The sequence below is a fragment of the Rousettus aegyptiacus genome, unplaced genomic scaffold (assembly GCF_014176215.1).
Source record: "Rousettus aegyptiacus isolate mRouAeg1 unplaced genomic scaffold, mRouAeg1.p scaffold_m13_p_2, whole genome shotgun sequence".
Classification (NCBI taxonomy): Eukaryota; Metazoa; Chordata; class Mammalia; order Chiroptera; family Pteropodidae; genus Rousettus; species Rousettus aegyptiacus.
This window is the reverse complement of record NW_023416295.1, coordinates 126,290,947-126,303,321: the sequence shown is the minus strand read 5'-3', so window position 1 is coordinate 126,303,321 and position 12,375 is coordinate 126,290,947. Positions and strand designations below refer to the sequence as shown.

Sequence of the window (12,375 nt, the reverse complement as noted above, 5' to 3'; positions counted from 1 at the left end):
GTTGTTTTACAGATTTCCTTTACCTTGCTTTTCTACTGGGAGGGAGGGAATCCTCCTTGCAACATTTGTACTAATAAACATTTTGAAGGTGAACAAGTCTAAGATTGAGAGAAAACCAAACAAGAATATTCAAGTTGTTGCTACAGAAGAAAAGAAGAATTTTCAACCAAGAATGAGAAGTGGAAATTTCCCTACCATAAGTGCCTGAAAAATAGGAGAAAGCCCAACTTGCCTATCCATCCAAAGCAGAGATTTAGCAAACATTTGTTGAGTCCCTACTATGTGCAAAAACACATTATATGCTCAGGGAGACAAAAGTTACAACAATATGAAGATAATAACAGGGTCTGCCACTTCTTGAACACTCATAAATGCTAAGCACTGTGCCAAATATTTGTTTAATCATAGAAACAGCCTACAAAGGAATGATCACCATTACTAGTGAAGAAATAAAAGCCCACAAGAGAATAACTAGTCTAAGACTCATCCATCAAAAAGTGACAACCTAGATTTGAACCAAGGGGTGTGTGGCTCCAAAGTCTGTGTCTTTATGCCAGAGAATGCAGCCAGTGAAACCCTCAGACTATAAAAGTCCCCAAAAAAGTCGGTTTAGGCACATTAACTTGATTCTGTCTTAAATAAATACATATTGACTTTTTCTGTCCCTTTCACTCTGATTTTTGTTCTATTTCACTGCCATTCCATACGGTGATGTCTGCCTTCTCTTTCCATGAGACTGACTATATTAAAGTAAAAATTGGAGTCTATCATTTTCCATTCTCCATTGAAACCAACAAATTCAAAATCTAAAGAAACCACGAATATAGTTGTTTTGAAGCCAAAACAAAAGTTAGGAAATAAATTTTAACCCCCCAAAAGTAGGTTAGAGATTAAGAGAAATCATGATGGGTTATTGGAAGGAAAATGAATCTGGCCTATCAGATTCCAGAATGACTCATGAATGAACCAACAGTTGGCCCCCATCTGTACCATCTTGGTTTTAAATGCTGGGAGGTCCCCTTGACATCCTAGTTTCTTCAGTTTTGGAGATGACTAGGCGGTTGACTTCCCACGGATAGCCACTCATACTCATGGCTAAAGACTTTCGGAAGGCGCTTCAGGGATAAACAGAGCTTGTAAATAAGAAATTATGTTACAGTCGGAGACCAGACTCATCAACGAGTGGTGAAATCAGTGGAGCTTGATAAGTATTTATTAAAATAAAATAGAAAACTGTACATACCAGTGAACTTTATATCATAAGGGTAATTATTGTTTCATGAAGTGTGTGTTCGTTGTGTATCTGTGTTTGCGTATGTATTGTGTACCATGTAAAACGTATTTTTACAGTGGGTCTGAGTCAAAAGTCACTGGTCCAGGCTATACCTCCATTTGTTTGTTTGCATAGTATAGTGGACCCAGAATACTCCTTACTAGCTCTGTGATTTTGAACAACCTCAGCTTTAACCTCTCTACAGTACACTTCAGTTTTTCAATCTGTGAAGTGAGGATAATAATGGTACCTACCTTATAGACTTGATGGTTACATGAGCTAATATTTATAAAGCACTTCCACAGTGCCTGGCACTGTGCTACCAGTATCCAGGTATAAAAATACGAATGAGAAATAGCCCCAACACCAATGCACTTGCCCGTGGCCCCTCATTGTCGCTTTTTCTCCATAATGAAAGGAGTTATAAACGAAATGTTTTGTTTTTCCCCGGTTTCTGAATCCTGCACCAAGTAAGAGTGTCAGAGACATGAACCGAGAGCGCCCCCCGCGGCGAAGCGCCACTCTCTGTCTAACCGCTTGGGACCAAGGGCCGGCCAGCTTCGCACTACAACTCCCACTCTGCATTTCTTCCCCTCTGGCCTCTAATTGGGAGCGCGATTTGTGGTCTTGCGTCGGAAAACCCGCGCCTAGCGTCGCAAAAACCGGATAATTGTAAGGCCCAGAAACACGTCCGGAATAGGGTGTCGCGGTGCTTGCTGGGAAACGTATAACTCTAATTTTCTTCCGCCATTCAAATAAAATAGTCCCATGGTCACGATGTGCCACGGATAAAAAAAACTCGAGAAACGTCTGACTGGCCTAGATTACAGCAGAAATGCTGAATAATAAATAAAATTTGAGTAAAGTGGGTTGCCATTCTTGGCGTTTATCAACTAAGGATTAGTCTGATGTGAGCGTAGGAATCTAGCGCTATATAAGAGAGCTGGGCAGGGCGCCGGGTTCTCTTTCGGTTTCTCGCTTCCAAGATGGTGAGTTCTGTCTCGTGGCGAGAGTGGGGTCCGGGTGGAGGTTGGGAGGAGCAGATTAGGGGTTGCAGGGGGTCTGAGAGCCCGGACCATGGTGGAGGAATGGACAAAATTTACGTTCGTTCTGGGCTTGGAGAGATTTGCGGAGGGAATGGAGACCTGACTGGCCCTTTTCGGGGGGCTGCCGGTGTGGAATGTAGCCGGCAGGGGGCTAAGGCTGGGTGACTTGCTCATCCTTCGTAACAAAATCTTGGTCTTCATGCAGACCAAAAAAAGGAGGAACAATGGTCGTGCCAAAAAGGGCCGGGGCCATGTGCAGCCTATTCGCTGTACCAACTGCGCTCGATGCGTGCCCAAGGACAAGGCCATTAAGAAGTTCGTCATCCGAAACATTGTAGAGGCGGCAGCTGTGAGGGACATTTCCGAAGCGAGTGTCTTCGACGGTGAGTTAAGCTTCTGGCGTGATCTATCTGTGCATGCATCGTAATACCTACACCCCCTCACCCAACCCCCGCAGACTGTGTGCATTAGAGTGCCCCATATTTTTCTACGTACCTTTAAGATCGTTGGTGGAAGAGAACGTGTCTGCTTTGTTTGATTCTCGTCTGGTTAGAGGGGACTTTTTATGGTAGTATGTACTCTCTGTCATAGATTGTGACTTTTTTGAGGGAATAAGATTTCAAAAGCATATTCTGTAGCAACGATTCGGGTGCATTAACTAAATATGGTAATTGTAGCAATCTCTTTAAATTGTTGAACATTTACTCGTGGAAAAGTGCTCACTAAGTCTTGAAATGTTTCAAGTCGGAGGCTGTCTTGTTTCGACAAAGGTGTCTTCTGAGCTATATGATACGGTACTCCTTTTTTTCTTCAAACAAATTGGCTTTCTTAAGCAATAAGAAGGGGTCCAAGAGTAGGCATCAGGGAACTGGATTCTTGGTTTATCTAGGATGTGGATTTGGTCCTCTTGGTGATAAGGGTGAGTTAGGGAAATAGTTCTCATTTGTGAAACTGTATGTGTTTATGTGTTAAACTGGTTGCTTTGGGAGTGAAATTTTGTAGATATGCCTAGTAGACATTTAACTAGGTTTACCTTTGACTGGACAACAAAAAACAGGGCAAGGTAGGTATATAACATCTAATATGTTTGTTTCCTATTTCTTAGCATACGTACTTCCCAAGCTGTATGTGAAACTACATTACTGTGTGAGTTGTGCCATTCACAGCAAGGTAGTCAGGAATCGCTCTCGTGAGGCCCGGAAGGACAGAACACCTCCACCCCGATTTAGACCTGCAGTAAGTATCTTTAAAAGGAGACATGGAAGCCAGAGGGGTGATGTACAAAAGATAGTTAAGGACCCAAGGATTATCAAGTTAAAGTTTTTGGTGAGATTAGCTAAGTATAATAAGGCAGGTGGGACCAACACCTGAAACATTTTTTTAGTCACTTGTAAGAGTTGTTTGAATTTGTTTTGAAATGATGAGTAGTGTGGTCGTCATCCACATCTACCAGTTTTTCGTGCATTTATGGTTCAGATATGCTATTAGTAATGGGAGGGTAGTGGTCAGGTATTTTGAGGGTGGAAGTCTCTTGTAGGTGGTTTTTATTTCACTCTTTCATTCCTTTATCTTTTAGGGTGCTGCCCCACGACCTCCACCAAAGCCCATGTAAGGACCTAATTCTGAAGAAATATTCTCTGGAAAAAAAAATAAAGCGGAAATTATACTTCATAAAATGTATCAAGTGTGTCTGTTGCCAGATAAAGAAGAGGTTGTGTATGTCATAGGGATTATAATTGCTCTTACCAAGTATTCAGGTGTGGAGTGCCACATTGTCTTTTTCATGGGGTAGAGAGCTTATCCGTGTACTTTTTTGTGGGGCGGGGTATTTGTATCCTTCACCTTCACAGTTTGCATAGCTTTGTGGAGACTTATGCATGTGTGGTAGTTTAGTTTAACCTGGCTAGGGGGAGGGGAACTAGGAGGATAAGGAAAAAGTATTAGATGAGGAATATATCAGGAAGTGACTTAGACTAAGTGCATATTCCTGGTGGAGGACACAAAGACTTTTATAGTCAGTGACTTAACATAGATTTTAAGGGGGTCTGTGTCCAGATCCTTAATTTCATAAAATTATTTCAGTGTGATATGGTTCTAGCATTCAGAATATACAAAGATTAATTGGGGATATATGTTTTAAAATTGACTTGGGAATGGATTGATAAGGGCTCACTTTGCTGGTTAGGTTTTCTAAATTAAATTAGCTTGGAAGTTTTGATGAAAATACACATTGTGTTGAGACATTTTTCTAAATGTATATTCAAACATGACAGCAAGGAAAGGGTGAAGTATTTTAGAGTATAGAGGTGGTCCTCTTAATTCATTCTTGGAGAACCCTTTAATAACCCAGATCGAAACTGCTGATTATGGTCATACCAGTGCGTGTACTGGTGGAACAGCTATAGCAAATCCTGAATGTTGGAACACTAGACAAGAGTATCTCCTTCCTTTGGGGAGGCTTATAGCAGTGTCCCTGTAATTCCTCTACACTATAAACCCTTTATACCATGGGTAAACATTAGGTTGAAAATTTGAGGTCCAAGATAAAAATGCTAAACCTGGTGGTCTCAAATCCCAGCTTGCTCATTAAAACCAGATTCGAGTAGTCAATCAGGGCCATGTAACTGCTCCAAGATTTTTCTTGGATTATAGGCATAGCCTTTCCTTTTCTCAGGATAGGTCTTAACTGACTCTCCAGTTGATTTATGCAATCAAAGCACGAATATGATCCCATCTCTAGGGATCCTAATACCAAAGAGCCTAACACTAAGAATTGTTTCAACCATTTTTCTACTTGAAGATAATCCCAGACTGATTCTCTTTTTTTTTTTTTTTAGTGCCAGAAATAATTTTTAAAAGGGCTTTCCATGTGCTTCAGGCTCTAAGTAGCCCCATCCCACCTGCCTATTAAGTATCAGTTAAAACTTATATCTTGTGTGATGAGTAACCAAGATATTCAGTTTCCACCCATGGAAAGTTACCTGCTCAGTAGGCAACCATCACCTACCCCAAAAAGAAAGCCACATGCGCTGTCAAGTAGCCCATAGGTCAGCTTGAGGTTCTCCAGGTATTTGTAGGGCAAAATTAAGTCTGCTCTGCTAAAGCTGTTGTGGACTGAAGTTCCAGTGGTTCACAAAAAATGTCATATGAGCTTCAGAGCTCTCACCTCCCACCCTGTTTTAATGGAAATTATTCAGAGGGAAAATGTTAATTGCAGTCTCAGCATCTTCCTTATATTTCTCATGTGTTCTCCAGACTCAGTGTGTGAAGAATATTCAAGCTGGAGGCTCTGGGCTCTTGCAGCCATTGGTACAATGTACACCTGTGAGGTTATTGGATTTCAAGTCAATTGTAGCCAGGATTCATTCAGCTCTTGGGCTACCTTTTCCCTCAGTTCCAAATCCTGGATTTAAAATTTTTCTTTGCCTATCTTTTCTTAAATTAGCATATAGAAGGAAGAAGTTATTCACTCTGCCTATCGCTATTTAGGTTAATGTCCTGCTTCTTTAGTTCACACATTTAGCTTATTTATTCCTTCAGCAACTATTAGATATAGGAGTATGTCCACTTCACATGCATTAACAAGCTAATAAGTTCATCGAAGGAAACAGCCAGTAGATGAACAGGCTAGGATCTAGATTTATTTGTTCAATAAGTATCCAAGTGCTTGGTGCTTCGTGTCAAGAGTCCCAAGTCCCCCATTAAACAGACATCTGGTTAAGAACCAAAAAGAGTACAACCATGCTACTTTGAACAAACCGGAGCCTGCCTGATCTTGGAAGCTAAGCAGGGTCAGGCCTGGTTAGTATACATGGATGGGAGACCACCTAGGAAGACCAGGTGCTATAGGCTTAAAAAAGAGAGACTGTAAGCCGACAAGGTCCTTGCAATCTGTGAGACCAACCAAGGGTTTCCTCACATAAAAAAAAAAAAAAAAAAAAAAAAAAATTGTTTTTTAATGTACAAAAAAACCCAAAGCTGATTTGGATGTAAATCTCACCTGATTATTGGAGCTATGTGACCTTGGGGGAGTTACCTCTTTGTTTTCAATTTTCCAATCTTTAGGATGGTCATTCCTATTTCATAGTATTTTGGTGAGGTTTAAATGATATTAAACAATCATTTATTCAAGAAAGGTTTATTGAGTACCTACTATATTTCTACATGGTGAAGATATTAGCAGTGACAAAGACCCTGGTCTCAAGAGCTTTACATTTTAGTGGGGGAGCAGTGTGAGGGAGTGATCTTGCATGAGAAGGGCTGCAGCTTTATATAAGGTGGCCTTACGGCTGTAAGGTTAAAAACGTTTGGAAAACTAAACATGAAAGAGCATGCTCTGGACAAATGGGGAAAGAGCAGAGGGTATATCAAGTGCAAGTGCTATGAGGCAAGAGTATGCCTCGCCTGTCACAGAAAAAAAAAAAAAAGGTGTTAGCTAAATACTAGTGAGCTAGGGAGAAAGTGGTTGAGGTCTACAGTCCTTTATATGAAAGCCTTGTAAGCTTATTCGCTTTGGAATTGCTTTTTTAAATTTTAGAACAGTAATACAAAGCATATACTATTTACATTCTCAAAGCAATCTGGAACAGCACTCAAGATCAAATACACTATTTCTGCAGCAAAATATAAGAATAGGCATGTTAAGTGGAAGAAATAAAGACTATAAATGGCCTAACGTGAGTTTCATGTCAGATTTTGCTGCCATATGAGTTGCAAAACTTTTTAGAGCTGTTTTGAGTTCAGTTGCAGACAAGGGATTGTGTACCAGTTGTACACAGTTAGAGGTCACCTGGGGCTTTGTAGGTCCTGGTAAAGACTCTGGACTTCATTTGAAGTGTGATGTCACATAATGAGCTACCACACCCATTAAGATGGCTATAATAAAAATAACAAGTGCAGGTGATGTGGCAGTTAGAACTCTCCTACAGCTGGCAGGAAAATATAAGATGGTGCAGTCGCTTTGGAAAACTGACATTTTTTTCAAAAACAGAAGTACTACTCCTAAGTATACACCCAAGAAAACTGAAAACATATCCAATAAAGACTTGTACATGAATGTTCATAGTGACATTATAATAGCCAAAAAGTAGAAACAACCTCAAATGTCCAATTGGTGAATAGATCAACTGATATGTCCATGAAATGGACTATTATTTGGCCATAAAAAAAGAACAGAGTTTTGTTACATGCTACAACATTGATGAACTTTGAGAACATGCTGAAAGAAGCCAGTCATAAAAGACCGCATATGATTTCACTTATATGAAATGTCCAGAATAGGCAAATCTATAGAGAGTAGATTGGTGGTTGCCTACGGATGGGGAGGACAGGGTTAGGGGAAAGGGAAGTGATTGTTAAATGGTATGGGGTTTCTTTCAGGGGTAATGAAAATATCCTAAGATTGATTGTGGTGATAGTTGCACAGCTCTGTGAACATACTAAAAACCACTGATTTGTATACTTTAAGTGTGAATTACATGGCATAAAAATTATAGCTCAATAAAGCTGTTATGAAAATAAAAGTGTGATGGTAATTCATTGGAGAGTTGAGCAGAACAATGACAGGGTCTGACTTAGTTCATGATAAGTATTAGCTATTCTTTTTATTATATCAGAGATACCTCTGAAATGTTAGATGAGTATTTCTCAGACTTCGGGCATTTGTATACCTCTTTTGGTAGTTCTGCCATATCTATACTGTCATTTCCTTTAAATTGACTTTTTTACATGCATCATAAAAAAATTATGTCAGTATTCTAGATGGAAAACATAACTTGCTATAAATAAAAGGTAATGTTTCAAAAAACTGTGGCTTATAATGCCTGACATACAGCAGGTGCTCAATATTTGCAGATAAGTAAGCCCAGCTTATGAAAAAGTCAATGATTAATGAGTTATGTTTTTTTTTTTTTTTGCATGAATAGGAATCACCTCTACCATTCGAATAAAATGAGTCCTAAGCCAAACCTCCAAAAATTCTTCAAAGTGCTTGGGGTAGAATCTGAGAATCTGGATTTTAACAGCATCTTGAGTGTCCTAGAATTCAAGTGAGAAAATGTTGCAAGGAGGAGCAAGTGATCAACAGTGCCAACTGCTGCTAATAGGTCAAATAAGGGTTGAGAAGTGACTACTGGCTTTAGCAATATGGAGTTAGTGATTTTGAGACATTTCAGCAGAATGGCAGGGCCAAAAGCATGATCAGAGTGGGTTCAAAAGAGAATGAGACATCTTTAACATAACACTAAATATTATACTAATTGTAAAAAGAGAGTGGGAAGAAAACTTTGGAGACATCTTTTTCAAATTTTGCAGAAAAAAGGAGGGGAATAGGGCAGTGGCTGGAAGAAGTGGAGTCAAGGGGATTTTATAAAATGGTAGAAATATCAGCATATTTGCTTGAAGTTGGGAAAATTGAGAGAGAGAGAGAAAAAATTGATGATGTAGAGGAAAATCAATGTGGGAGACAGAGCCATGTCCTTGAACAGACAAAAAGGGATGGAGTCTAGGGCACAGGTGGAGAGGTTGGCCTTGGATAGGAGCATAGACAGTTTATCTACAATAACAGGAGAGAAGATGGAATATATAGTCCAAAAGCAAGTAGGTTGTTTGCTACTTCTATTTCTCAGGGAAATAGGAGGCAAGGTCATCAGCTGAGAATGAGACAGAGAGTGGGAGTTGGAGGTTTGAAGAAAAAAAAGAATGGAATAGGCGTCTGGGAGAGTGGAACGTGAGAGGCTAGGGAGTGCAGGCTGGTGTAGTGCAATTTCCTGGCAACACTGGAGGTTAGAGGGCAGGAATTTAAAGAGACCAGTTGGCATGGTGAAGTACTATTCAGTTTTACAAGTACAGACTCAAAATGGATAGACTTGGATTTAACTGGAGTTGTAGGCTGGCCAAATGAAGTGAGAGGGGGCAAAGGAATTGAAAGTATACTCACGGGAGTGATTATAATGACCGACCATGGAAATTAAGGATAAGGAGGAAAGATAGGACATGGAGAGGGTAAGGTCCAATGGACAGGGGATATAATCAGTAGGTTCAAGTTCTGGTTAGGGTTAGGACAGTAGAGCTGGTAAAAAAAAGTATGGAATCAGAGAGTGGGATGTTTAAAATTGAAAATACAGAGGGGGTTCAGTTACTGGTAAAGGGTTTAGGGAGAGCCAGGTTTTCTTTAGAGCACACGGGAAGGTAAAAGTCGAAGGGTTTTACTGTTGATAAACCCTGAATTCCAGAGGGCCATGAAAGGATTTCAGGAAATGGGGAAGAGCGCAAAATGGAGTCAGAAAGGGCTGCATGGGAATTAAAGTTTGGGAGATGAAGAGTGACCTGGAGTCCTGGGCTTCCGTAGTGACTGCACTGCACATAAACAGGAATAAGGGCTGCGGTGCCGTGAGAACTGGCAGATATCACTCATAAGCCAAGGGCTCAGTGGAGCCTAGAGACCCAGCTCACCTGTCTCTGTAGGTGAGCTCCTCCTCAGGGGGCTGTTTTCCTGACCTTTTCTCTGCTGTCTTGTCTCAGGTCAGTTGAACTCATCATTGCTGAAATATGGGGGTATCTGGGAAGTCAGCAAGGTGAGAGAGGCCCGAAAGCACTGGGATGGAGGTGGGAGCACAAGGAGATGAGGAGAGAAACTGGAGTGGGGAGGAGGAATGCAGAGTCTCCCTTCGATTTTCCCATTCCCCAAAGAGAAGTTCCAAGGACACATCCCTTTCTCTAGTCTAAAGCACTGCACAATCTACCCTGATCCAGGCAACCTGAGTGAAATTTAGGTTAAAGATAATGTCATGCTACCACAATGAAATGTCACCTCACATCTGTCCGAATGGTTATCATTATTAAATCTACAAAGTGTTGGTGAGGATGTAAAAGAAAGGGAACCCTCATGCACTTTTGGTGGGATTATAAATTGGTGCAGCCACTATGGAAAACAGTATAGAACTGCCATCTTGCGTCCCTACTTATGTATGCTTATTCTCAGCTGGTCCACCTGAAACCCACTGAGTGCCAATGCTAGTCCCTCGCTCAGCTCCATTTCCTCTTCAATAAGATGAAAGAAACTCATGAACCAGGGAAAACTCTCAAAACTGCAGGCACGAAGACCTGTTGGTGGGAAAGGAACTTCTTGCAGACAGAAGGTGGTTCACAGAACCGCTAATGACAAAAAACTTTAGTTCTCCTTAAAGAAGTTAGGGATAAACAGTATCTCTGGTATTGAAGAAGTGAATATGTTCACAGACCAAGGAACAGTGATCCGCTCTAACAACCCTAAAGTTCACGCATCTCTGGTAGCAAACACTTCCACCATTACAGGACATGCTGAGACAAAGCAGCTGACAGAAATGCTACCCAGCATCTTAAACCAGCTTGGTGCAGGCAAGTCTAGTTTAAGGAGACTGGCTGAAGCTCTGCCCAAAAGATCTGTGGATGGAAAAGCACCACTTGCTACTGGAGAGGATAACAATGATGAAGTTCCAGATTTTGTGGAAAATTTTAATCAGGCTTCCAAGAATGAGCAAACTGAATTGAGTTGACTTCTGAAGAAAATAAAACTTGAAGAAGTTACTTGGACCAGCAATTTTATATTATGACTTTTTAATTTTTTGTTCATGGATCTGATAAAAATCTCAATCTCTAATATTTTTAAGCACAAGCCTCTTGGATATTGCCTCTCTTTTCAGTTTTTGCTTATATACAGATCATTTTTTGCAGGTAATTAACGTGAAGAAGGCTGAGAATGAATTTTGAAACAAAGGTTAGTGAAGTTCTTTGCCTACTTAAAAAAAAGTAGAACTACCATATGACTCAGCAATTCCACTTTTGAGTATTTACCTGAAGAAAACAAAAACACTCATTCAAAAAGACATATGTACCCCTGTGTTCATTGCAGCATTATTTACAATAGCAAAGATATGGAAGCAACCTAAATGTCTATTGATAGATGATTGGATAAAGAAGATATGGTATATACATACAATGGAATATTACTCAATCATAAAAAAGTATGAAATCTTACCATTTGCAATAACATAGATGGACCTAGAGAGTTTTATGCCAAGTGAAGTAAGTCAGACAGAGAAAGAAAAATACTTTATGATTTCACTTATAGGTGGAATCTAAAACACAAAATAAAAAGAAACAAATTCATAGATACAGAAAACAAACTGATGGTTGCCAGTTGGGAGAGGGTTGCAGGGTCATGTGAAAAAGATGAAAGAGATTAAGAATTACAAATTAGCAGTTACAAAGTGGTCACAGGGATATAAAGTATAGTATAGAGAATATAGTCAATAATATTGTAAAAACTATGTAGAGCATTGGACGGTTACTAGACTTATTGGAGTTAGCACTTTGTAAATTATACAAATGTCTAATCACTATGTTGTACACCTGAAACTAATATAATATTGCAACTATAATTGAAAAATAAATTAAAAAAAAATAAAAAATGTGGTCCTGGTTAGTACTTGGATGGGAGACCACCTAGGAAGACCAGGTGCTGTAGGTGTAAAAAATAAAAAAATAAGGGATTGTAAGCTGGAAAGGTCCTTGCAATCTGTGAGGCCAACCACGGGTTGCCTCACCTAAAAAATGTAAATAAACAAATAAAATAAATAAAATATAAAAAATAATACAAAAATTGAAAAGATGATGTCCTTGGCAGGAACCCGGGACTCGTCAGTTTTATTACCTGTGGTTGACCATAGGCGGCAGTAGAGTGCAGCAGTTAGAGCTGAGTTTTGGAATGAGACCTGAATCTGAATCCTTCTGCTATGCAGTAGCCTTGTGACTTAAGGCAAGTCACTTGCTCTCTCTAAACCTCCATAACTTCATTTAAAAATGGAAATAGTTACACTTCACAGGAGGACTGTTTTGAGCATTAAATGAAATAATACATGCAAGGGATTTTGCATAGAACCTTCCAAGTAATATAACATTACAAATGTTGGCAATTATTATTCCTGGCCCAGACCTCAGCTTTGCATGTCTTAAAAACTCAATTTTAAAAATAGCTTTATTGAGAGTAATTGATATACAATAAATAGTAGCTTTTAA

At 39.7% G+C, this 12,375-nt stretch overlaps 2 protein-coding genes across 2 annotated transcripts; both read left to right on the top strand.

Annotated features, from left to right (window-relative positions):
- Window positions 1-2,107: 2,107 nt before the first annotated feature.
- On the top strand, window positions 2,108-3,995 carry RPS26 (ribosomal protein S26). Its single transcript, XM_016165835.2, has 4 exons — window positions 2,108-2,262; window positions 2,525-2,702; window positions 3,425-3,555; window positions 3,896-3,995. The coding sequence occupies exons 1-4, from the start codon at window positions 2,260-2,262 to the stop codon at window positions 3,929-3,931; spliced, it is 348 nt and encodes a 115-aa protein (XP_016021321.1). The 5' UTR covers window positions 2,108-2,259; the 3' UTR covers window positions 3,932-3,995.
- Window positions 3,996-6,249: 2,254 nt separating this feature from the next.
- LOC118613815 (transcription factor BTF3-like) lies at window positions 6,250-11,156 on the top strand. Its single transcript, XM_036237659.1, has one exon. It carries the CDS (start codon window positions 10,548-10,550, stop codon window positions 10,851-10,853), a length of 306 nt encoding a protein of 101 aa, XP_036093552.1. The 5' UTR covers window positions 6,250-10,547; the 3' UTR covers window positions 10,854-11,156.
- The last annotated feature ends 1,219 nt before the right edge of the window (window positions 11,157-12,375 follow it).